Source organism: Mauremys mutica, chromosome 4 (genome assembly GCF_020497125.1).
Source record: "Mauremys mutica isolate MM-2020 ecotype Southern chromosome 4, ASM2049712v1, whole genome shotgun sequence".
In the NCBI taxonomy this organism is placed as follows: domain Eukaryota; kingdom Metazoa; phylum Chordata; order Testudines; family Geoemydidae; genus Mauremys; species Mauremys mutica.
This window is the reverse complement of record NC_059075.1, coordinates 124,138,690-124,165,300: the sequence shown is the minus strand read 5'-3', so window position 1 is coordinate 124,165,300 and position 26,611 is coordinate 124,138,690. Positions and strand designations below refer to the sequence as shown.

General features: G+C 45.2%; 1 protein-coding gene across 3 annotated transcripts in view; it reads left to right on the top strand.

Moving 5' to 3' along the window:
- Window positions 1-26,611, top strand: part of KDM5B (lysine demethylase 5B) — a 197,397-nt gene that overhangs the window by 55,920 nt on the left and 114,866 nt on the right. For 2 of the 3 annotated variants that reach the window (XM_045012370.1, XM_045012369.1), the window contains 5 exons: window positions 17,689-17,776; window positions 22,159-22,265; window positions 23,759-23,917; window positions 24,573-24,692; window positions 25,568-25,726. In XM_045012370.1, the coding sequence (XP_044868305.1) occupies window positions 17,689-17,776; window positions 22,159-22,265; window positions 23,759-23,917; window positions 24,573-24,692; window positions 25,568-25,726 (633 nt within the window). The remainder of the gene's footprint in view (window positions 1-17,688; window positions 17,777-22,158; window positions 22,266-23,758; window positions 23,918-24,572; window positions 24,693-25,567; window positions 25,727-26,611) is intronic. The other variant, XM_045012371.1, reaches the window with a different exon arrangement.

Genomic DNA, 26,611 nt, shown 5'->3' with positions numbered 1-26,611 from the left:
TGTGTACTTAATGAAGCAGGGCTTCTGTGGAAAAAGTAGCATGTGATTATGTAAATTAAAGACTATTTGAAAATGCATACAATATTCACAAGAGCACCAAATTAAGATTGCACAGGCATCTTTAATACAGTTAGGAAATAACTTCTGAGTGCCTGATTTTGCAAGCTTCTTCGAATGTAGTTTTTTGTCTGTAATTCTAAGGTACGTAGGACTAAACCTCAGTTGGTAAATAAAACATTTTAAAAGTTAAGAGCTAAGAACTAAGAAAACTGTGATGACAACTATAGGCCCTTTCTGAACTGTGCACAATTGGGAAATTTAGTGGGGAAAAAAAAAAGTCTAAAAACAATAGGAAGAATTAATGACAGAGGAATTAACGTGAGTTGAATGTCTAGGATAGAAGCACCTGACAGAAAAAGTAAATCTCAGAGAAAATACCAGCCTGAGAGATTTTTCTGGGGAAGAGGAATATATTCTCAGTTATCTGATTACATTGTAGATGTGTGTAGAGTTTGAATTACTACCTATAGCAAGGTCGAGGACTCACTGGCCTGGTGCCTCCAGCTGGTCGTCTGGGGATTAGCTCTTGTGACAGGTTAGATCACAGAACCCCCCTTGGGAGCTGCCACCCAATGTGTCAAGACTACTTCTGCCCCTGCTTTCCTGCCCTGTCAGTTTAGGACTTCAGTGCCCTGCCTGGTTTGAGCCAGACTCGCTAGCCTGCTTCAAACCCAGACCCAGGTCTGAACCACGTCCCCTAACAGCTGTTGGCTAAATTGAAAGCAGCTTACAGAAGTGCTTGTCTTTAACATGCAGATGTCCAACTCCCAGTGGGGTCTAAACCCAAATAAATCTGTTTTATCCTGTATAAAACTTATACAGGGTAAACTCATAAGTTGTTCGCCCTCTATAACACTGATAGAGAGAGATGCATAGCTGTTTGCCCCCCGCCCCCGGGGTATTAGTACATACTGAGTTAATAAGTAAAAAATAAAAGTAGGATTTAAGTGATTTCAAGTAGTAACAGACAGAACAAAGTGAATTACCAAGTAAAGCAGAATAAAACACACAAATCTAAGCCTAATACAGTAATACAATTGAGTACAGATAAAATCTCACCCTGAGAGATGTTTCAATAAGTTTCTTTCACCGACTGGACGCCTTCCTAGTCTGGGCACAATCCTTTCCCCTGGTACAGCCATTGTTCCAGCTCAGGTGGTAGCTAGGGGATTCTTCATGATGGCTCCTCTTTGTTCTGTTCCACCCATTTATAGATGTTTTGCATAAGGCAGGAATCCTTTGTCTCTCTCTGGGTTCCCACCTCCACCTTTTCAGTGGAAAAGCACCAGGTTAAAGATGGATTCCAGTTCAGGGGACATGATCACACGTCACTGTAAGACTTCATTATCCACTTGCCAGCACACAGGCATACAGGGAGCCTTACAAGTAAAACAGAGCCATCTGCAGATAATTGTCCTGGTTAATGGGAATCATCAAGATTCCAAACCAACATTAATGGCCTACACTTTGCATAATTACAATAGGCCCTCAGAGTTTTATTTCATATTTCTAGTTTCAGATACATGAGTGGTACATTTATACAAATAGGATGACAGCACTCAGTACATTATAAACTTTGTAATGATACCTTACAAGACCTTTTGCATGAAGCATATTCCAGTTACATTAGCATATTTTCATAAAATCATAGTGTGTGCAATGTCACAGGTCTTCTCCAGCATATGGCGTGCCCTCTGCAGGCCAGTGTCTTGCCTGCCGCTGGCCCCGTGTCCCTCCTGGACCCCAGTGCCCTTTACCTCAGGGTTCTACCCTAGCAGTACTCCTTGCTCTGGGTCTTCCTTCCCAGGGGAGTCCCCAACCCTCTAAACTCACCTTGCCTCAGTGGCTACTGCCAGTCATCATCTAGCCCCCTTTCTCTGGGGCAGACTGCAGTCTGTAATGGCCACTCATCATTGGCAAGGGGTTAGGACCTGCTGCCTTTGCCTATTCCCAGGCTGTATCTCTGCAGCTCCAGTACCTCTGTGGGCCTTCACCAGGCTGGAGCTCCCCAGCTCCCTTTGCTCTTCCCCAGTACTGCTCCACCTCAGGTACCTTGCTCCCAGGAAGCTAGCCCTTCTCACTCCAGGGCTAGAGTGAGACTCCTCCAGCTTCTGGCCCACAGCCCTCTTATCAGGGCCAGCTGGGCCCTAATTGAGCTGGCCACAGCTGTGGTTGCTTCCCCAATCAGCCTAGCTTGGCTGCTTTTAACACCTGTTCTCCAGGAGTGGGGCAGATGCCTTGCTACACTGCCTTAGCTAATATATGATGATCTCAGAGTTAGGAGACCAAATAAAGGAAAAAGCAAGTTGGCTATGCTAAATCGTTCTTATAAGATATAAAAGATTTTAAAATAATTCTAAATTGGGTTTCTACACAAAATACAGGGGTTAAATCCTAGAAATTAGAGCAGAAAATATTAACTAGATTTACTTACTCCATTGTCCTAGATGAGGATCTAGTGCTTGTATTCTCAAGCTTTTTGTCCAGCATATTTTAAAATATCTTAGCTGATAATTAGAAAGACAAGGTGGTGAGGTAATATCTTTTATTGGACCAACTTTTTCTGATGAGAGAGACAAGCTTCAGCAATTGGCTTTTACCACTTCTTTTGCTGTAGGGGTCTGTGAACTAGGAGCTGGGTCTGCGGAGCCTGCACTGGCTGACGTTCCTGCAGTGGCACTAGGAGGCCATGCAGAGCTACAGTTGGGGTGCACTGTGGAAAGTAGGTGCCATAGAAAGTACCACCCAAGGGAGCCAGAGTGACAGTACTCTGCAGCCCTCTGATTGGCCAGATGCCCTATTTAACCCTGGGGATTGACCCAGGAAGTTGTGTGGTGGGTAGGCACACAGATTTTGGCCTGCTGTGATTCAGACTTCACCTTGTCTCCTAATCTCTGGTCTACGATCTCAGCCTGATTCTGACCCCAACTCTTGCTTACTGAACCTGGCTCTAGTGATTCCTCTAACTCCTGCTCAGTGACTACTGTCCCTGACATGTAGACCCCAGCCCAGCTGTGACCATTAGGTCACATTGCCTACACCCCCATCCCCTATACTTGCAATACAGTTGTATAGTAATTTGTGTGGGGTGGGGATGATGAATAGCTGTTGGAATTTTTAGGTTTTGGGTAAAAAATTGTCCTTATTTATTGACAGCAGGGACATTAATGAAATTTGCACCCAAATTAGGTTTTGTTGAAAACAGTCTCTCAAAGCCTAAATCTAATGGAAATTTTCCCATGAACTTTAAAATTCTAATGGAAAGTTTGCTCGGCTTATATCAAACTATAAGCAAGTGAAACCGACTTAAACATTTTCATTGTCCATACTCAGACACTGATCATAAACAGTTTTAATAAACATATTTAAATTATTTTGGTTGTAATTCCTTCAAGGCAGGGACTATTACTTATTGTGTGTTTGTACTGTGCCTTGTACATTGAGGCCCTAATTTTCAGTAGGTCTTCTAGACATGGATATAATATAAATAATAAAAAGGCTGGAATTTTCAACCCACTTAAAGGAGTTAGGTGCATACATCCCAAAAATCTCACCCATAAAATCCAAGGGGTGGGATGTGTGACATAGGTAATGACATTTGTGGAGTTTTTAAAAATACTTTTAATTGTGTCCCCTTTAATGCTAATTCACCTTGTAACGATGTAATACATCAATATGTCTGAGTAACTTCATGTCCTTAAACCACACTGTGTAAATTAGAAATACTCTTTAGCTTAACAAAGAGAATGTTAAGAAATGACTATATCACAGTCTATAAGTACCGAAATGGGAATTAATGTTTTATATGGGCTCTTCAGTTTTGCAGATAGAGGTACATAAAGATTCAATGGCTGCCAAGTTGAAGGTAGACAAATTCGGACTGGAAATAGGGCATAAATGTTTGACAGTAAGGGTAATTAACTGTTGGAACAATTCACCAAGGGTCATGGTAGATTATCCGTCACTGGCAATTTTTAAATCAAGATTTATTTATTTATTTATTTATTTATTTATTTTTAATTTACACGCTAATCTAGTTCAAAAGAATTATTTTGGGGAAGTTCTATGGCTTGTGTTTACAGGAGGTCAGTCCAGATGATCGCAATGGTCTCTTTTGGAATCTACTGATCTGTTCTTTGGAAGGGGTTTGGTTTGTTGGGAGAGTATAATTGCTAATACTTAGGTTTTTTATCATAGACTGGTGACTGGGATTGCCACTGCTACAAGTGTAGAGGACTTGACAGGTGATTCAATATAGGGGCTCTCAATTTGAGGTAATTCTAAAGAACTTGATTTTCCGAAAGTGCTGAGCACCAGTTTCTGAAAATGTTAAGATGTCTCAAGTTGGGTATCCAAAAATGGAGGCGCCTAAAATCACAATCAGTTCTGAAAATCTCGGCAGAAACTTCACAGCAGCTGGCCCAGGATTATGAAATACTAACTTAATTACATTCAGGGCTAAATGTAATTCTTGTAATTATTCAGGACTAAATATAATTAGCAGCTGTCCTAAACCTACTTATTTTTCATATATGCCTTCCTACAACAGCAGCCTTATTCTAATTATTGAGGGAGAGGAAGCAATCCATGTATTAAATTTCCTTGACGCTTTCCATTAGAAAAATGTTTGACTTTTGGGGGAGGGGGTGAGAGCTCTAATTCCTTCATGGTTTGCAGAAGGACTTTGAAATTTGGCAGAGGAAAAGCCCTAGTATAGGAAATGCTTTTTGTTGTCCCCATGAAAATCCATTGCGACTGAGCTAAGTTATAAGGTACACAAAATCACCATTTCCCCTTTGTTTATGCTCACTACAGCTTCTGTCTGGCTTGGAGACCAAAACGCTCAACATTGCACTAGCACTGCCTGTGCACAACCCTGGCATCCTGCCTTCAGCATGCCCCACAGACACGGTGATGGAACACCAGCACCCTTCTCCCCCTCCACACTCCTAGTTGTTCTTTGAGTGCTTGCGCATGTGTAGTCCACAGTAGGTGTGCGTGTTTGCCACGTGCACCAGTGCCGGAAGTTTTTCCCCTAGAAGTACCCGTAGGGGGAGCGCTGCTGTGACCCCTGGAGTGGTGCCTCTATAGCATACTATGAGGGGAGCCGTGCGCTCCCCTCACCCTCAGTTCCTTCTTACCGTCAGTGAGGGTGCTTTGGAACTACTGCTCCAGCTTTGCTTTGCTGCAGCTCGTCCGAGAACTCGTTCATTGTTAGTGGTACCTGTTAGTTAGTTCAACAAGTTTCAGTTCAGTTAGTTAGCATTCGGGCTGGGGCATGCCCCGGGCCCCAGGGCTTAAATCGTGTGACTCTTGCAGGCGTTCGATGCCCAGAAGTGACCCGCATGCTGACTGTCTCCGCTGCTTGGGTGAATCCCATATTAGTGACCGCTGTAAGATCTGCAGATCCTTTTAAGCCTAGAACTAAGAAAGAAAGAGGCATTAGACTTCGGGCCCTTCTCATGGAGTCGGCACTGGCCCCAACCCCGATGCACCGAGCAGATTCGGCACTGGGCACCTCGTCTTCGGTGCACAATGATCCCCCGGCACCTTCTGGTGGCTGGCACCACTCTCAGTCTAAGAAACAGAGAAAGGCCCCGTCATCTCAGCAGTGTTGAGAGAAAGCAGGGGGAGAGGCTAGACCTGCGTCGGGCAGCCGCAGTCTCTCCCCCTCCCCCTCCAGGCTCCAGAGCTCCGACTCATGTTGAGCGGAGCAGCCTAGTGGCGTCGACTCCAGAGGCCTTGCAGGCGGCCCGAGACATTATGACTCTGTAGGTACCCGGGCCCCGCTCTAGAGGCAAGCCACTGCTGGGCTCTAGACAGTCGACTCCAACCCAATGCAGATCCCGGTCAAGAGACCGCGCTCGGGCACGCTCGCTGCTCAGTGTCCTGTCAGGACACAGTCTCCAGCCTCCGCTTTCGTCACCCACCAGGTTGTCTGGTCGGGTGCTGTTGGATTGGAGTTCCAGGCACCGTTCCATGCCAAGCAGAGAGTACTGACAGGACAGGCATAGGCGCTGTAGGCACTCCCCTTCTTGTCGGAGCTACCATAGCCACTCCCAACACGGGTGCCATCGCTGTTTGCGCTCCAGCTCTCTCTCCTCGAGGCACCACACCCACGACTCCTGGCGGGGGTCGCCATCTCTGTGCCGTGGCAGATCTTGGTGCCGTAGCATCTCGAGGAGAAGCAGCTTGAGACGGCACTGTTCCTTGACGTCAGAGTCCCGGTCATGTGGCAGACGTTGTTTTCGGCACTATCGATCTTACCTCTCCCATGGTACTGATAGGTCGTTGGTAACCCTGACCTCGACCCACACGAGGCCCCCTACATCTCAGCCCAGCCAACCTCACCAGCTGGTGCCGCCAGTGCCGCAGCATAGTCAATGGCAAGGGCCCCCATGGCAGGGCCAGTGGTGCCAGTGGACCCCCTGACCCCCCGCACATGCCCAGCCAGGGACTCGTTTGGAAGCAGGGGCTTTGGAGGCTCCCTCCACCTCACTATCCAGGCCTCCTAGGGATAGATCGGCGGGTCACGGATCCTCGGCACTGCATGCGGAGTCTGACCAAGGGGTAGATTCTGTGGCACCAACCGAATTGCAGAGCTCCATACTGGCCACCTCCCTCGTGCCAGATGACAAGGTTGCAGCCCCACCTCCCTCCGCACCGCAGGAGGACTTCAGGGCTCACCAAGAGCTACTGAAGTGAGTAGCGTTGAGCCTCCATCTCCAAGCTGAGGAGATTGGGGGACCCTCAGACTCGCTCTTCAGTGTCCTCTCGCCTTTGGCACCGGGCAGAGTGGCCCTGCCACTGCACAAAGGGGTGGCTAAGATTTCCAATGCCCTCTGGCAAACGCCGGCCTCCCTTGCACCAATATTAAAGAAGGCAGAGTGCAAATATTTTGTGCCCACAAAAGGGCACGAGTATCTCTATACCCATCCAGTCCACAACTCCTTAATGGTGGAGTCTGTAAACCATAGGGAGAGACATGGTCAACCAGGACCCACTCCCAAGAATAAGGACTCTAGAAGGCTTGACTCGTTTGGTAGGAAACTTTATTCATCGTCCAGTTTCCAGCTCCGGGTGGCCAACCACCAAGCCCTCCTCAGCCATTATGAGTTTAACCTGTGGGGGTCATTGCCTAAATTCGAACCCTCCCTTCCAGACAGTGAAAGGAAGGAATTTAAGGTGCTTATAGAGGAGGGTGCCGCTGCTGCAAAGGCTGCTCTGCAAGCCGCATCGCAGGGGTCCCCAACCTTTTCAGGACCAGGGACCGGTCATGCCTGCAGAGGGAGCGCTTGTCCCGCGGCTCAGCTGGACCGCCCGCAGGCGTGCCTGCGGGAGGTCCACTGGCTCCGGTTGAGCTGCCGCAGGCATGACTGCGGACGGTTCGCTGGTCGCGCGGCTCAGCTGGACCGCCCGCAGGCATGCCTGCGGCAGCTCAACCGGAGCCGGTGGACCTCCCGCAGGCGTGCCTGCGGGCGGTCCAGCTGAGCCGCGCGACCAGCGAACCGTCCGCAGTCATGCCTGCGGGAGGTCCACCGGAGCCCCGGGAGCAGCGGACCTCCCGCAGGCATGACTGCGGAGGGAGCGCTCGTCCCGCGGCTCGGGTAGACCTCCCGCAGGCACGCCTGCGGGAGGTCCACTGGGTCGGTTCGCGGCCCGGTTTGTAAGAGGCCGCGGCCCGGTACCGGGCCGCGGACCGGGGGTTGGGGACCCCTGCCGCATCGGATGCAGCTGACATGGCTGCTCGGTCTATGGCCTCGGCGGTGTCCATTCACAGGGCGTCTTGGCTACTGCTGTCCGGGCTCTCCACGGAAGCGCAGTCTCTGATGCAGGATCTTCCCTTTGATGGCAAGGAAAAGCATAAGCCGCAGGCTCCTGCCCCATCTCCCCAGCCAAAATATGAGCCCGCCTACAAGAGTTCCAAGACCCAAAGGAGGCGACCTCAAAGGCAGTCTTGCTCTGCCCCACAACCTGGGCCCTCGATGTGCAAGCAGCAGGGCAAGAGGTGCTTTTTACTGATTGCAGGAGGGTACCCGGATGTCCCCCGAGGGAACCCTCCTACCAATAAAGTTTGCCTTCAGCAACCGCTTGTGTGTGTTCCTTGCGGAATGGTCCCGAATTACATCGGGCCGTTGGGTCCCCACACCATTTCCCAGGGCTACACGCTACAATTTGTCTCACCCCCACCCTCCCACCCCCCTTCTCCGGACGGCAGGGGAGACCCGTTACATTTATCCCTGCTAGAGCAGGAAGTGGGTCGGCTCCTCAGCTTGGGAGCTGTGGAGAGAGTTCCAAGGGAATTTCGGGGAAAGGGGTTTTACTCCTGTTACTTCCTTATCCCAAAGGCGAAAGGGGGGCTCAGGCCTATCCTGGATTTAGGAGTCCGCAGTCAGTTCATGGCTGAATGCCGGTTCCGCATGGTCTCTCTGGCATGTATCATACCCGCTCTAGACCCTGGCAATTGGTATGCGGCCCTGGACCTTCAGGACGCATACTTCCATATCCATATATTTGAGGGGCACAGATGCTTCCTTCGTTTCCTGGTGGGACAGGACCACTACCAGTTTACAGTCCTCCCATTTGGCCTGTCCACCGTGCCCAGGGTGTTCACAGAGTGTATGGCGGTAGTGGTGGCTTACCTCAGATGCCAGGGGGTCCAGATATTTCCCTACCTCGATGACTGGCTGCTCAAGGGCAGCTCGTGGTCTCAGGTACAGGACCATGTGGGGCTGCTCTTCGCTACGTGTGCCAACCTAGGCCTCCTAGTAAACAAGGCCAAGTTGACACTAATTCCGGTGCAGCACATAGAATTCATAGGCGCTCTCCTGGATGCCTCCACAGCCACAGCCTGCCTTCCTCTGGGCAGGTTCCACAGGTCTTCGCAACTATTTGTTGCTTCAGCCGAGCGCATGAGGGGTCAACCGATCTTCACCCAGAGGCTTTCCTGGTGGATTACATTTGTGCATCCACACATGCTACGACCTAGCAGGGGTTCCCTCACCACCTATCGTGAGGGCGCACTTGACAAGGGCTCAGGCCTCGTCGGCTGCCTTTGTGGCCCATGTCCCTATCCAGGACATTTGTAGAGCTGCTACCTGGTCCTCAGTGCACACGTTCACCTCTCACTACGCGATTGTCTCACACTCCAGGGATGATGCAGTTTTCGGTAGAACTGTGCTTCAGCCAGGGAATCTGTGAACTCCTACCCGCCTCCATCAGGCATAGCTTGCAATCACCTGCTGTGGAATACACATGAGCAGTCACTCAAAGAAGAAAGGACATGTCATAGGTCTTCTCCCCCACTTGGAGCTGTTGGGTTCCAAGATGGGGACCTGCATGGACTCCTCTAAACTAAAATTCTAGTTTAGATCTGGTTCTCGCTGCCACCAGTCAGTTTTAAGTGTCTGACACACTCCCTGTTCCCCCAAAAACTTCCCCTGGGGAACCCAGATTCAAACCCCTTGAATCTCACCAGAGAGAGAGAAACAGCCAGTTCCCCTCCCCGCCCTTCCCTCTCTCCAGCCTGCTCCGGAGAGATTACACACCGAGTCAAATCCTTGACTCAACACAAAGAGGGACTCACCTCCCCCTCCCCCTCCCTAGTCCTGGGGAGAGATTCAAGGAGTTTGAATCAAGGTATCAAACAAAGAGGGATTCCCTATCTCCCCCACCCTCCCTTTCCCCTAGTCCTTGGGAAAAATACCTTGATTCAAACTCCTTGAATCAAACAAAGAGGGATTCACTTTTTCTCCCTCCCCTTCCCCTGAAAATCCAAACAAGGGAAGAAATTAATCAAGTTTTAAAAAGAAAAGATTTTATTAAAGAAAGAAAAAAAAGTACACTTTCTCTGTATTACCAGGATGCAAAAATACAGGGTCTAACTTATAAAAACTGGAGAGACTTCCCCCTCCCTCCTCCTCAGAATAATCAGTAACAGCAACAGAAATAAAGAATTTCCTTCAGCGCAAACACAATTGCAAATATAGAAAGCAACTCAAAAGACTAATCTGCCTTTTTAACTAATACTCACTATACTGGATAGTAGGAAATACTCCAGGAGAACTTGGAGACATGTCTGGCCTCTCTTAGATCCAAAGAGAGCACACAGAGCAAACAAGGAACACAGACAAAGCCTTCCCTCCACAGAGATTTGAAATTATCCTGTCCCTTGATTGGTCCTCTGGTCAGGTGTTCCTCATGTTACTGAGCTTGTTAACCCTTTGCAGGTAAAAGAGACTTTAACCCTTAAGTATCTGTTTATGACACGCCCCCCAAATCGCAGACAGAGGGGGAACCACACTGGCGGTGATTTCCTCCTAGAACTTTAAAATAAACAGATTAATAAAACACATGCACTATTACATATACTACTAAGTATGTAAACAACAAGATATTTGACATTCAAGAACACTTTTTAACCATTTGACCGGACATACTTGGCAACGTCCTTGCCCATCCCCTCCCAGTGGAAGGACTTCCCCAACCTGTCCTTGGTTCTGTTCACCCCAGAATGACCACTGGGATGATCATGGGCCAAGCTTAAGAGCTTGCCCCGGTACTTAGTTAGAACTACCAACTGTTTTTGAGGATGCTGGCCTTCCTGGTGTCCACCAGAAAGAATTTCCTTATATAAAAGTCCTTGTTCTACAACAAACTGGGATCGGGTAGAAGAGCTGAGAGGCGGTGGGTTGCTCCGTGCCGCCGCCCAAGCTGTCTTAAGGCTGTCATCGGCTTCCTGCTCAGTTTGGAACTGTTCCCTTGAGGCTGGAGACACCAGTTCCTCCGTAGACTGTGGACTTGGGCTGGGTCCCTCTGGAAGCGATGTAGGTGATGAGGTTGTTTCCGTTGACTGTGGACCGCTCTCCGCTGGTGCACAAGGTGATATTTCAGGCTCTGGCTGAGCCTCTTGGGTAGGGTTGTCTACTGCTTCTGCCAGTTCAGGCCCGCTGGCGCCCTCTGGCAATGAGGTTGGAGACGGGTTTGCAAGCGCTGGCGTCAGTGCTGGCAATGGTTTTGCTGCTGGTTGCTCTTCCAGTTTCGGTTCTGGGACTGGATGTACTACGGCTGTTGTAGTTGTTGGCATGGGATCCGGTTCCACCACCTCTGTCTGGGTCTCTGGTAACACAGACGGGGCCTTGGTGGATGGCTCAGGAACAGGGATGGGAGTGGAAGCTTGTTTGGCCTGGCTGCGGGTGACCACTCCCCCCCTCTTGGCCAGCTCCACATGGTTGGCCAAGTCTTCCCCCTGTAGCATGGGGATGGAATAATTGTCATAGACAGCAAAAGTCCACTTTCCTGACCAGTCCTTGTACTGGTCGTCAGGGATGCTGTACCCATGGCAGGTTCTTTCAAAATTTTTCAAGAAGGCCTCAGTGTCCTCACCTGCCATGTAGGTGGGAAATTTCTTGGGATGGGGAACAGTGCCTGGAGAAGGATTGTTAGGGTTGGCTGGAACATGTGGGTTAGCTCTTGCTAATCCCAGGGCCTGCTGGTGGGCCTCCCTCTGGAGCTCCAATGCCCTCCTGTGGTCAGCCTTTTGCTTCTCCATCTCTCTTTTGTGGTTAGCCTCTCTGGCTTGTTGCTTCTCCATGTCTTTCTTGTGGTCAGCTGTTTGACGGGTACTCATGTCTTTGTGCTTTCTGGTGCTGGCCACACCCCTCTGCAGTTAGTGAACTGTATTTTTTGGTTCACAAATTCCTACCCTTTCTATTCACGACTGAATAAAAAGAAACAAAACTTTTCATTTGCAAATGTGTAGCTGCTGTTTGCTGATATACTGAGAAGACCAAAAAAAAACCTGGTTTGTCCTGTTTCTAGCACTTGCTAAGTACCTCACAGTGGGGGTCCTTTCTAACAAGCCTCCTAGAAAAACTTACACCTCTTCCCTAGCTGTTTTTTCAAGCAGCCAGAAAGAAAAAGAAAAAAGAGAAAAGAAGAAGAAGAAAAAAGTGTTTTTCTAACAAAGCCTGTCAGAAAACCTATTACCTCCAACTTAGCCTAGCTGGAAAATTCCTTCTAACAATACCTTGTTAGAAAAACCTTGTCTGTTTGCCTTCGGGGTATTTCTCCCTCCTAACCTGCATTCCTGCTTTAGGAGAAGAGAATAGCTCTCAATGGCTCTCTGGTTCAGAAAAATCCGTCACCGCTGCTCACCATGTCATAGGTCTTCTCCCCCACTTGGAGCTGTTGGGTTCCAAGATGGGGACCTGCATGGACTCCTCTAAACTAAAATTCTAGTTTAGATCTGGTTCTTGCTGCCACCAGTCCAGTTTTAAGTGTCTGACACACTCCCTGTTCCCCCAAAAACTTCCCCTGGGGAACCCAGATTCAAACCCCTTGAATCTCACCAGAGAGAGAGAAACAGCCAGTTCCCCCCCCCCCTTCCCTCTCTCCAGCCTGCTCCGGAGAGATTACACACCGAGTCAAATCCTTGACTCAACACAAAGAGGGACTCACCTCCCCCTCCCCTTCCCTAGTCCTGGAGAGAGAGACCTTGATTCAAACTCCTTGAATCAAACAAAGAGGGAGGGATTCACTTTTTCTCCCTCCCCTTCCCCTGAAAATCCAAACAAGGGAAGAAATTAATCAAGTTTTAAAAAGAAAAGATTTTATTAAAGAAAGGAAAAAAAAAAAAAAGTACACTTTCTCTGTATTACCAGGATGCAAAAATACAGGGTCTAACTTATAAAAACTGGAGAGACTTCCCCCTCCCTCCTCCTCAGAATAATCAGTAACAGCAACAGAAATAAAGAATTTCCTTCAGCAAACACACAATTGCAAATATAGAAAGCAACTCAAAAGACTAATCTGCCTTTTTAACTAATACTCACTATACTGGATAGTAGGAAATACTCCAGGAGAACTTGGAGACATGTCTGGCCTCTCTTAGATCCAAAGAGAGCACACAGAGCAAACAAGGAACACAGACAAAGCCTTCCCTCCACAGAGATTTGAAATTATCCTGTCCCTTGATTGGTCCTCTGGTCAGGTGTTCCTCATGTTACTGAGCTTGTTAACCCTTTACAGGTAAAAGAGACTTTAACCCTTAACTATCTGTTTATGACAGGACAGTTACCTGTTCCGTAACTGGCATTCTTCGAGATGCATTGCTCATGTCTATTCCACATCCTGCCCTCCTTCCCCTCTGTCGGAGTTGGTCTGGCAAGAAGAAACTGAAGGTGGTGGGAGCACGTGGCTTCCCTTATAGCGTGCTATAGAGGCGCCACTCCAGGGGTCGCAGCAGCACTCCCTCTATGGGTACTGCTAGGGGGGAAACTTCCGGCACCGGTGCACGTGGCGATCACGCACACCTACTGTGGAATAGACATGAGCAACACATCTCTAAGAACGCCAGTTACGGAACAGGTAACTGTCCTTTCCAGCACCTATGCCCACAGAACTAAACCTCCTAAATGAAATGCAGAAAAAATGGATGCTTTTGCTGCTGTTTCTTCCCCCTCCTCCATCGTACTACCTTTGGCGTAGATAAGGTGCTTTGGGCTGGGAACCAGGAGACCGTTATTATTGAGAGAGGCACTGTATCCTACCGAAAGATTAACCAATGGGAATAAATCCAGATTTTTAATATGGCAGACACAAATTTCACTTCCACTTTAAATAAAAAACAAACAAACCCCAACATTATAAGAATATTTAGCTTTCAAAATGAAGCACTCAAAAGTTACTGAAGGCCAGAATTCAAGTTGCCAGTAGAGCCTTAAATCTGCCCCCATGTATATATGCATAGATAATATGATCACATACAGCTATCTTTACACAGAATTTTTGCTACATACAGTCCATGGGATGGACTGTATGTAGGGGGATCAGGGGATTAACTGAGATCATGTACTGAATGAGACTTCTTGCTAGACGTTGGTTTGTGAATAAGGCAGGAAATTGCAAGAAGAGAGGATAGTTTTATGCTTGAGGCCTGTAAGGTGGGAGGGTCCCAGAGCTCGGGCTGCAGCCTTAGCCTGATTGGTCTACACTGCAATTAAACAGCCCCTTAGCCTGAGCCCCACAAGCTTGAGTCAGCAGGCATGGGCCAGCCACAGGTGTCTAATTGCAGTGTAGACATACCTAGGATGTCCTGAGGTAGAGTTATGGCTCTGCCACTGATTCAGTGGGTAGCTTCCTTGCCTTGGCTTTCCTGAGTGGTTCCAGAAGCACCTGGTGAGGATTGCTGAGATTCTGGAAAGAGAGATTGGTCATGTAGGAGAAATCCCACCAGATTTTTGACATCTTGTCAGCCTCTAGCCAAGCTAGGATTGGCTTCCTCATAAATGAGAGACTCCTTGACCAGGGTGGATTTGATTTAAATTACTAGCCAGGAATTTAATTTAATTTAATTAATAATCAATTTAATCATGGTTTTCTACATAAAAGTATATTCTTGTTGGTTGTTATAACCTTAATACATATTCTTGACAACTCATAGGTTTGAAAACTTTTCAGATTAGTTTTACAGCTGTATTAGAAAATGAATGATTGGTTATTTCATTTACCAAAGGTAATTGAACTACATAGTTCACCTCCCAATGACTTCATAAATATCTCCAATTCAACAGGTTAATCATTAGTATTTGGAGGATTTTCTTGCCATGTTGTATTAGGAGGAGAACATCACCAGACAGATATTTAAATTGTTTTATTTAACTAAAACAACAATGTTAAGTATTCTGGATTTTTTTTCTTCAACAGCAAACATAATATTTTAACAAAACAAGCATATGTCCCTCACTTCTCACATTTATCTCCAGACTTCTTCTCCTTGTCCAGATCTAGTCCTCCCCCAACAATTTTCTATTCATTGAACATTTTGAAACTTTGCACTTTTAGAGAGAGGTAAGAGATTGATTCTGTGTACACAAATTTGCAGAGGCACAATAGGGTTGAGGTCTGTTATTTATCACCTCTATATATTTATTTATTTTAAAACATTTTTGCTGTTAACAAGCATGTTACCTCTGGAGACACAAATCCACAGTTTGAGAACTGCAAAACTAAGCATCTTTGATGGTATCTTCTAGACTAAGCACTGAGTCCCATTGGGTAGATAGAAAGATTAACCTAAATAATCTATACAGAAGCCTGTGGAACCTCATAAGATTCGGTCCCTAATCCATGAACTATTGGAACTCATTTACAAAACTTTTCTTAAACATTACATGATTCCAGTCAGCCCAAGAGGAGTACATGCCATGAGGGAGGACTTGTTCTTTGAGAGGAGAGAGCTATTAAGAGCATATAGACAATGCTCTGCACTTATTAAGACTCAAAAGCCGCCATACAGGATTTACACATACAGTGCAAGCCATATTGTCCTCAACCCCAGTCGAGCAACAATGCTGTCCTGTTATTCCTGGAAACACAAGTACTGTGCCAAGCCAAAGTACAACATAAGGCACCAGCCTTCCTCTTTCTTGGCAGTGAAAATCCATATGACATTTCAGCAAATTTGACAGGACAGTTGGGAGTCACATCAGATCCAGTTCAGAGAGTATGGCATTCGGAAGCCACCTTGCTCAGTTCCACTGGGTATGTTCTGCCATACCATAGGATAAATGGATGTTGGAGATCATCATCCATGGCTAACACATACAATTCTGCTCTTTACACCCTACCTCTACCTCCCTTCCTTGTCCCTCTTCAGGACTTGGAATTGGAAAAGATGCAGAGATGGACAGAAGTGGTTAGGGATATGGGGCATATGAGGAGAGATTAATAAGATTAGCATTTTTCAGCTTGGAAAAGAGATAACGAAGGGGGGATATGATTGAGGTCTCTAAAATTATGACCAGTGTGGAGAAAGTAAATAAGGAAGTGTTATTTACTCCTTCTCAGAACACAAGAACTAGGGGGTCACCAAATGAAATTAATAAGCAGCAAGTTTAAAACAAAAGGAAGTATTTCTTCACACAATGCACAGTCAATCTGTGGAACTCCTTGCCAGAGGATGTTCTAAAGGCCAGGACACTAACAGGGTTAAAAGAAATAGATAAGGTAATGACAGATAGGTCCATCAGTGACTATTAGCCAGGGCGGGCAAGGATGGTGTCATAGAATCATAGAAGATTAGGGTTGGAAGAGACCTCAGGAGGTTATCTAGTCCAACCCCCTACTCAAAGCAAGACCAACCTCAACTAAGTCTGTTGGGTTGCCTCTGTTTGCCAGAAGCTGGGAATGTGAGATGAGATGCATCATTTGACAGGATACTGGGCTAGATGCACCTTTGGTCTGACCCAGTATAGTCATTCTTATGTAGAGACCCTTCTCACAAGAGCCTGGCCACTTTGTGTCATCTTTGAGCCATAGGGGATGTTTTAGTAGAGTTCAGGGGCAGAGGCTTCCCATCATTCTGAAGAAGAAAGGGGGTCTTTGTCCTACCCTAGACCTGAGGAGACCATCTGAGGTTTAGGATAGTAACTCTTGCTTCCATTATTCCTTCTCTCTGAGCACAAATCTTGTTTCAGTCTCTAACCTTACAGGATACATACTTTCATATAGATAGCTACCAGGCCCCCACAGGAAGTACCTGTGATTCACAGAGATGCTCAACCATTATCAGTAGAGGGTTCTGCTCTTTGGATTCCATGGCACTGAGAGTATTCACAAAATGTCTGGCAATAGCAGGACTGATGGATGAACTGTAATGCCTCATCTCCTGTAAGAATAAGGTAGTACTGCATCCCCATGCTAAACTTTTATTCCCTGAGACTTGTCTATCACACGATACATTTTTCCCTAGGCCATATTCTCTTTTCTAAGGGAAGCCAGGTTACAAACTTTTTACATACTAAAAGACCTCCTATCTTAATAGGACAAAATCACTGAATGCTTCCCAGACTGACTGTAGCTTGTCCTCTGAGCCTAATACCATTAGCCATCTTCTCTTGGTGTTTATCCAAGTGGATTGAGATTTGTATCCAAAAGTGGATTTTAGACTTACTAGTCATACTAGTCTTTTGGGGTTTTGGGGTGTTTTCTTACCAGGTTCAAGGCTATCTCCAGGGCCTGCCATAGAAATGTGTTCATTGTGGAGATTTGCAGAGCTTTTACTTGGAGCTCAGTCCACCTTTCCATGCAGCATTGTTTTTCTGATGTGGTGTGAGGTTGGAGGCCTGTTTCAGTAGAGCAGTCTTACAGTCTTTTAGATGTTAGCCTTCTTGATCCTCCTAAGAGTGGGGATTGGTAGTGATAATATTGGAAGGTCTAAGAAGAGTTACTTGCTTGTAGCATAAGTATTTCAAATAGGTTATTGATTTAGATGAATGCTCCACACCCTTCATCCCCACTTATTCAGAACCTAAACAGCCGTTGAGGAGGTGGAAGGAACTGATGATGAGGGCCCTTCAAGTGGCCTTTCCATGGAGCATGACAGCTTGAAGCAGAGGCCACATGGTCTCCAAGCGTCAGTTCTTTAGAAGGTTCTGGTCTTTTGAGTGTGCAGGTACATGTTGAGAGTGTGGGTCTCTACTGATGATCTATTTAAGCTATAGGTAAGTAAGTCTTCTTTACCTCTGAACAATGTAGTTTGTGATGAACAGTATCTTGGTTACAAATATAACATTCAGAACTGAAGAATTGAGGTTCAATTACTAAATACGACCATTTATTTTTAAGGCTACTAATATTAAAATGGAGTCAGATGAAACCCCAGAAGCCAAAACTCATAATTTGAGGCGCAGAATGGGATGTACACTTGTAAATGGTAAGTGGGTCAACGGGGGATGAAACAAAATATGAATGTGATGCTGCTGCTTGCGGGAGGGATGCTCAAAAGCAGCAACCAGGCATTCTATCTCAGCAATCCGCCCCAACCAGACTTTTCACCCTTACCTTCATAAATATTGTGCAACATGCAACACGTGGCTATGACAATGGGAATATTATCTTTGTTGAGATTTAACCTGCCATAAAGGCATCACCGGTGTGCCTTCAATCTGCCAAATGCACATTCCACGGTCATCCTGCATCTATTCAGCCTATTGTTGAACGTTACTGCTATATAAGTTTTCTGTGTAAGGCTTCATGAGCCATGACATTAAGGGGTACGCCGGGTCACCCTGAATCACTATGGGCATTTTGACATCCTGTGCTGTAATCTTCTGGTCTGGAAAGAAAGCTCCTGCTTACCGCTTTCTGTACAGGCCAGTGTTCCTAAAAATATGTGCGTCATGCAGCTTTCCAGACCACCCCGCATTGTCAGTGAAATGCCTGTGGTGATCTACAAATACCACAACACCATGGAGAAGTACCACTTCCTATTGATATACGCTGTCGCAAGGTGGGCCAGTGCCATCTGTCACCCCTCCGTAGTTAGGGAAACCCATTTCCGCAAAGCCATCCACTATTTCACGCACATTGCCAAGAGTCATGATCCTTTGCACCAGGATGCGATTAATAGTCCTCCACACTTGCGTTAACGCAGCCCCAACAGTCGACTTCCCGACTCCAAACTGATTTGCGACTAACCAGTAGCACTCTGGAGTCACCAGCTTCCACGTTGTGATTGTCATGTGCTTCTCCGCCGAGTGGGCAGCTCTCATTTGGGTGTCCCTGCGCTGCAGGGCTGGGGCGAGCTCAGCACACAGTTCCAGGAAGAAAAACAAGGAGTCCTTGTGGCACTTTAGAGACTAACAAATTTATTTGGGCATAAGCTTTCATGGACTAGAACCCACTTCATCAGATGCATGGAGTGGAAAATACAGTAGGTAGGTATATATATACATAGTATATGAAAAGATAGGAGTTGCCTTACCAAGTGAGGGGTCAGTCTAATGAGACAATTCAATTAACAGTAGAATACCAAGGGAGGAAAAATCACTCTTGTAGTGGTAATGAGTGGCCCATATCAAACAGTTGACAACAAGGTGTGAGTAACAATAGGGGGAAATTAGTTTTCGTAATGACCCATCCATTCCCAGTTTTTATTCTGGCCTAATTTGATGGTGTCCAGTTTGCAAATTAATTCCAGTTCTGCAGTTTCATGTTGGAGTCTGTTTTTGAAGTTTTTTTGTTGAAGAATTGCCACTTTTAAGTCTGTTGTTGGGTGTCAGGGAGATTGAAGTGTTCTCCTACTGGTTTTTGAATAATTCCTGATGTCAGATTTGTGTCCATTTATTCTTTTGCGTAGAGACTGATGGCCAGTGGACGTGGCAGAAGGGCATTGCTGGCACATGATGGCATATATCACATTGGTAGATGTGCAGGTGAACGAGGCCCTGATGGTGTGGCTGATGTGATTAGGTCCTATGATGGTGTCCCTTGAATAGATATGCGGACAGAGTTGGCACTGGGGTTTGTTGCAGGGTTTGGTTCCTGGGTTTGTGTTTTTGTTGTGTGGTGAGTATTTCGTTCAGGCTGGGGAGCTGTCTGTAGGCGAGGACTGGCCTATCTCCCAAGGTCTGGGAGAGTGAGGGATCGTCCTTCAGGATAGGTTGTAGATCCCTGATGATGCGCTGGAGAGGTTTTAGTTGCGGGCTGTAGGTGACGACTAGTGGCGTTCTGTTAATTTCTTTGTTGGGCCTGTCTTGTACTAGGTAACTTCTGGGTACCCTTCTGGCTCTGTCAATCTGTTTCTTCACTTCAGCAGGTGGGTATTGTAGTTTTAAGAATGCTTGAGAGACATCCTGTAGGTGTTTGTTTCCGTCTGAGGGATTGGAGCAAATGTGGTTTTATCTTAGAGCTTGGCTGTGGACAATGGATCGTGTGGTGTGGTCTGGATGAAAGCTGGAGGCATGTAGGTAAGTATAGTGGTCAGTAGGTTTCTGGTATACGGTGGTGTTTATGTGACCATCGCTTATTAGCACTGTAGTGTCTAAGAAGTGGATCTCTTGTGTGGACTTGTCCAGGCTGAGGTTGATGGTGGGGTGGAAATTGTTGAAATCCTGGTGGAATTCCTCAAGGGTCTCCTTCCAATGGTTCCAGATGAAGAAGATGTCATCAAAGTAGCGCAAGTAGAGCAGGGGCGTTAGGGGACGAGAGCTGAGGAAGCATTCTAAGTCAGCCATAAAAATGTTGGCATACTGTGGGGCCATGTGGGTGGTAGCCATAGCAGGCCCGCTGACCTGAAGGCATAAATTGTCCCCAAATCTGAAATGGTTGTGGATGAGGACAAAGTTCAGCCACCAGGTTTGCCGTGACATTATCAGGGATACTATTCCTGACGGTGGCTTTCCTCATCCAAAAGTTTTGCAGCCACTGCTAGTCATCCCAGACATGCATAATGATGCAATCCCACCACTCAGTGCTAGTTTCCTGAGCTGAAAAGCGAGGGTACACCATGTTCAGCTGTGTCGTGAATTCCAAAAATAATCTAATGTTGCTCCTATCGATGTCAGACAGCACATCAGGCAACTGTGCATCCCATTATGTTCAGAACTTCACAATTAATTGCATTGCCATTCAGGATGTGCTATTGACCGCTAGCAGAGCATGGAAGAGCAGTGCAGTTCCATTCTTTCAGACAGATGGTGGGGCAAGCAGAAAAGAAGGGATGTTTAAAAATGCCATGAACTGAAGACTGAAGCACATGGAATGGTGTGATGGAAAGCAAGGTATCATGGGACATTGAGCCCGGACCCATGATGTGCTGCGATCCACTCCATCGTCCCACAATACATAGCAGTAGAAGGTGGAGAGCTGAAATGTGGGATAGCTACCCACAGTTCATTGCTCTCACTATTGATGCTACTACCCCAAGTGTGGACTATGCCGATAGAGGAAGACAGTGTGAACGTGCAACAATGATTTTCTTTTAGTGCTTTTTGCTCATTGACTAAATTTTTGGTTTAAAAAAAAAAAAAACAAACTCTGCCAGTGTAGACATAGCCTTAGAAAGACTGACCTTAAAACAGATGTCATGACACAACTTATCTGCAGTGGTGCTTCCAAGTCACTATAATAAACAATTCCAGGTTAATAGAAGAAATGATCCATGATATCCTGATAAAGAATAAAAATTGTTGACTGAGTTCAGTAGAACAAATCTGAAAACTATTTAGTTTGTTTAAAAAGTAACAAAACTATTCCCTAGATGACTTGTCCCATTTCTTGCTTCTCTCTCACAAACCTGGATTGTAGACTTGTTTGACTTTGCAGATTTTTTTTTAAATAAATTTAGGTATGAACAATATTTCTGAACAATGAGATTGAGTTGTAATTTGTGTTAACACGTGGATCAATATTTATATTTCTTAATGTAACTTAATATCTCATCAACTTTTTTTTGTCCACCCTGATAATCTGTCAAATTTAGAGAACAAACCAGATTTCACAGCAGATTTCTCCTAGCATAGTGCACCTTAACTTATAACCTTCAGAGTTCCACTTGGAGCCCTGAGGATCACTGCATGTTCCTCTTTTACTGCATACCCCCCAAAGACCCTACATTGTGACAGTTTCCCTTATTCTGAGGAGTGCCTGTCATTGTGCTGCTTGAGCATATGGGGATGGGGGTAGGTTTGCTAGAAAGCAATATGAAGAGCTTCCTTTCCCAAAAGACTCCTTTTGGTACCTATTTGGTTTTTTGTGATATTTTTTCGGGGCAGAAAATAAAGTTTGAAAATCATCATAGGACATTATATTGTTGTTTCTTTTGTGTCCCAGTGAAATGTCCCATTAAAGAATAATCCAACCACGTCTATGAACCTGAAGTGTCATTCTTTTCTTTTTTTAAAGTAATTTGGGTCACTGAAACTATTTAAAATATCAATTCTAAATAAATCATATGTGTTTGGAGTGGCCTGCATCTGTTTACGATCCCATGCTTGTTTTATCCTGATAATACTAGCCTTTCCAGGTAGGAGTTCAAGTGCTGCCTAAAGTTACATGAAAATATGTTTGGTGTTCTTTGTGTCCATATTACACAACCCCCACAAAATCTGGCACTTTTTGACAGTCTTTGCACAGAGACCTAGCGGACAAGCATAGCCATTGCAGTAGCCATATCTCAATAGGAACAGATTCACTCATAAAGAAAGCCCCTCCAAATGTATATAATGATATGATGATACATGCTTCAAATACTGTTTATGCTGTGAAATATTTGTTAAACCCAGTAATAGTCTAAATTTTCTTTTCCTGTATCAGAGAAGGAAATGCCTGGCACAATGAAACGAGAACCTGCTGAGAAAAGAGAACAAGGAGACTCTGAGAGAGAGAAATCAAAAGGGCGCTCTAAAAAAAGCACTAATGCAGTGAGTACTCCCTGCCCTTCTGGCACTTAATTCTAATTGCAGACAGTCCTGGGTTAGAACTGGGCACATAGTATAGCATAGGTAGTGGGAATGGGAGTTCCCTGAATTACTCTCATCCCAGTCATAGGAATACAAACAGAGTGTCTATGCCTGCTGGAATATAGGTACCATCAGGATTTCATGTCATAAGCAGGAAATAAAGTAATTTCATTTCATCCTATTTCAGTTGAAACAATTTCTATCTTTCCCCACAATACTGCCTTAAAATAGCAGCTATGATAGAACTGTCAAAAGAAACATGGTTCTTCTCAGGGCTTCCTTGCTCTGGATATGGGTTGATCTGCTGATCTTTCCCTTGGTAGGTGTACCAGTTATTACATCTTCTTTCAAACAGTTTTGGCACCCAGCTTTCTAGCAGACCCACCTCTTACTCCACTGTTTGAACTCTAACTCAGATGCTCTACTTGGTTCAACATAGCAGAAGCTTCTCCTAAAAAGCAAAGGAAAGGGAGACTTTTACTTGTGGAGAAGACAATATACAGGCCCTTTCAGTCCTTCCCTCACCTATATACCCTTTTACTAGGCGGGAGGGGGAGGAATGCACAGTACTGGAAGACAGGATTGCACCAGACCCTAGAGGCACAAAATAAAGGATACTGGGAGTCCTATTCTGTCCTCAGTTGTCTTGCAGCAGTACTGCTGTCATCCCCTGTTTAAGCAAGGCTTTAAACAGTAGCATTTTTTTTCCTACCACTACTAAGTACCCGCTTCTGTTCACCAGACTCCATAGCTCTCCTTCCTCTACCTCCAAAAAACTCCCCCCTACTCTCCTTCAGGTGCTCCTGCGAATCTTCGGAGTACCTGCTCCCTCTTCTGTGGATCTCCTAGATGATGTGGGTGGAGCTCTCAGGACACAGCACTGAAGGCCTGCCCCGTCCAAAAGCAAATGGCTCTGCTTAAAAAGCTGGTGCCTTCCTGGTGAAGGGTTCGGGTCCAGTCCACTAACTCTGAGGAAGAAGGAGGATGCTCCCATAACCAGAATTCCTCTGTTTTCTGGTGGCTGCTCCAGGAAGTTGGCCTCAGGATGTTGAAGTGTCTGCGCACAGACCAGTCTGAAAGTAAAGAGCAGGAGATCCCTCCAGTACTAAGAATAAAATTGAGTCTCTTTATTGAGCAAAACAGATTGGCCAGGCTTCAACACTTTTGGTGGCGATTTCTTAATTTCAAAGGGATTTATATAAATTCTACCACAGAAACAATGAGGAGTCCGGACTCCTTGTTGTTTTTGGGGCTACAGACTAACACGGCTACCCCTCTGATACTTTCTACCACAAAGGAGAACAAAGTTGATGTTCACTGTCTCTGTTCTTTTATGGAAATAAAATAAAAATAAACACGGGTAAATGTGACAAATGACTTAGTTACCAAAATGATCTCTTGCCATGAACTGCTTAAAGCACTTAAATTCCCACTTTGGTAATTTCTTGTTACAGGTGGATTTGTATGTATGTCTCTTATGTGGCAGTGGTAATGATGAAGACCGTCTCCTGTTGTGTGATGGCTGTGATGACAGTTACCATACTTTTTGTTTAATTCCACCCCTTCATGATGTTCCCAAAGGGGACTGGAGGTGTCCCCAGTGTCTGGCTCAGGTAAACTGAGAAATCAGGCTGAAATGTGTTTTTGTTCTCTCCTGGCTTCTAATGATCAGAAATTCAGCACTGCAATTTATTATGATGAAAATAGTCCTGTAAAATGGGTGGTAGAAGATGAAACTGAAACCAGGACTGGGTACATTTCAGATTGTTAGACATTACAACATATGCTGGGCCCCAAATTCGATCTACTTTAGTAGTATTAAAACCACTGAGAAAGGATGCTTTGGATTTTAGATAGCTTTTTACATAATGAAATCTTAGCACTATGTCACTGGGGTTTTCAACTTAGACGACGTTTGTGGTGGTTTCTGCTTTGCTATAGCAGAGGAAGTAGAATTTGCTGTAATCTAGCTATGCTGATCTCACCAGTGATTCATGCTGATTTACAAACAAATATTGTTGTGGTGTGGTGGATTAAGCTCAGAACTGATAGGCATGATGGGTTCTATTTCTGACTCTTCCAGTGGCTGCTTGTGTGACCCTGGGCGAGTCATTTAATCGAAGTGCCTCAGTTGTCCCCTGTTTGTAAAATGGGGATAATACTGATCCATCTTTCTAAAGTACTTTGAGGCCTATGTTTGAAAAACACAAAAGTGCAAAATGTCTTATTTTTAACTCATTGGTAGAAATAACCATATTTTAATTGCAGGAGTGTAATAAACCACAGGAAGCATTTGGTTTTGAACAAGCAGCAAGAGACTACACACTTCGCACGTTTGGAGAAATGGCCGATGCATTCAAGTCAGACTATTTTAACATGCCAGTACATGTATGTTCATGTGCTTACTATGATGCTTTAATACAGATTTCAGTTTTCCTGCTTATTAAAGTATTAAACTTGTGGTGGCAAAGAATCCGGAGTTTTGAATGTGAACAAATCCAAATGGGAAAGCTCTTATTTAAATATTATGTTAATCTGTAAAGGCTTCTATACTTTGTTAGTATTCTGGTTTCTGTCCCACACATTTCCAGTTTCCGTCGCCATCCAAAAATATATTCCTCCTTAAACTCCTGCCCCAAATGTCACTCATTACTGAAGGCAGAAGGCAACATTTGATGCAGTTTTGTGAGCCTTACAATACTAACATTTTGCTGTGTTGGTTTAGTTTTACATAATTGCACTAATAAGTAACTTCCACTATGAAAGCAGCAAAGAGTCCTGTGGCACCTTATAGACTAACAGATGTATTGGAGCATGAGATTTCTTGCATGCATCCAACGAAGTGGGTATTCACCCACGAAAGCTCATGCTCCAATATGTCTGTTAGTCTATAAGGTGCCACAGGACTCTTTGCTGCTTTTACAGATCCAGACTAACATGGCTACCCCTCTGATACTTTCCACTATGAAGTAGAGAAAGTAACTATTAACTGAGGGGGTGAGGTGGGAGAGGAGAGAGAGAGAGCGTGCACACCTTGATGTAACCAATGGTACTCAGGTATGTGTCTGGCTCTAGTTAAAGTCCCTGTGACATGATGGGAAAATATTTTAAGCTTGTTTAAAATATTTTAAGCTTGTGAACTTCCTCCTGGAATTTGCTTCTTCTATATGTGTTCGTTATCTTTGGTTACTGTACATCCATAAGCACCGTGAGAAGTGCAACCTTCTGTGCGGGCTTATATTTTCTATTTGTTTCATACCCAGATGGTTCCCACAGAGCTAGTTGAAAAAGAGTTTTGGCGACTTGTGAGCACCATTGAAGAGGATGTCACAGTGGAATATGGGGCTGATATTGCTTCAAAGGAGTTTGGCAGTGGCTTTCCAGTTAGAGATAGGAAAATTAAACTTAGGCCAGAAGAAGAGGTAAGTCTTAATTTGCTTTGTGAGTGCATACTTTCATTTCATGGTTTTACAAAATACAAGTCTTGTGTTGAATGATTTTTCAGTTTAAAGAAACCTATTGTAATTCTGTATTACAGTGTATTCCTGCTCTGTGTGTGACTGGCACTATTTTGAAAAAAGGAAATGGTATTGCAGTCTTGAAGGACTAACATTATATATAAGCAGACTTTTAAAATGACACGTGCATCTTAGAAGTTGACAGCTTCCAAATTATATTTCTTGAAAGAGTAGCCTAATTTTATTGCAGCAATTCCTAGCACAGAGATTTTCTTTAAAGAGGAGCAAGTGCATTGCATGTTAAAGTTCTTGTTATTTTATTGACCTTATTTGTATGTTTTTCAATCTAAAAAGACTAATTTCTTCTATCAGTAGCCCTCTGAAAAGTTTTGCTGCCTTCTTTGATTGCTTATCTATATGTGATTCATGTCTAGAATAGAATAGAATAGAATCTCAGGGTTGGAAGGGACCTCAGGAGGTCATCTAGTCCAACCCCCTGCTCAAAGCAGGACCAAACCCAACTAAATCATCCCAGCTAGGGCTTTGTCAAGCCTGACCTTAAAAACCTCTAAGGAAGGAGATTCCACCACCTCCCTAGGTAACCCATTCTAGTTCTTCACCACCCTACTAGTGAAAAAGTTTTTCCTAATATCCAACCTAAACCTCCCCCTCTGCAACTTGAGACCATTACTCCTTGTTCTGTCATCTTCTACCACTGAGAATAGTCTAGATCCATCCTCTTTGGAACCCCCTTTCAGGTAGTTGAAAGCAACTATCAAATCCCCCCTCATTCTTCTCTTCTGCAGGCTAAACAATCCCAGTTCCCTCAGCCTCTCCTCATAAGTCATG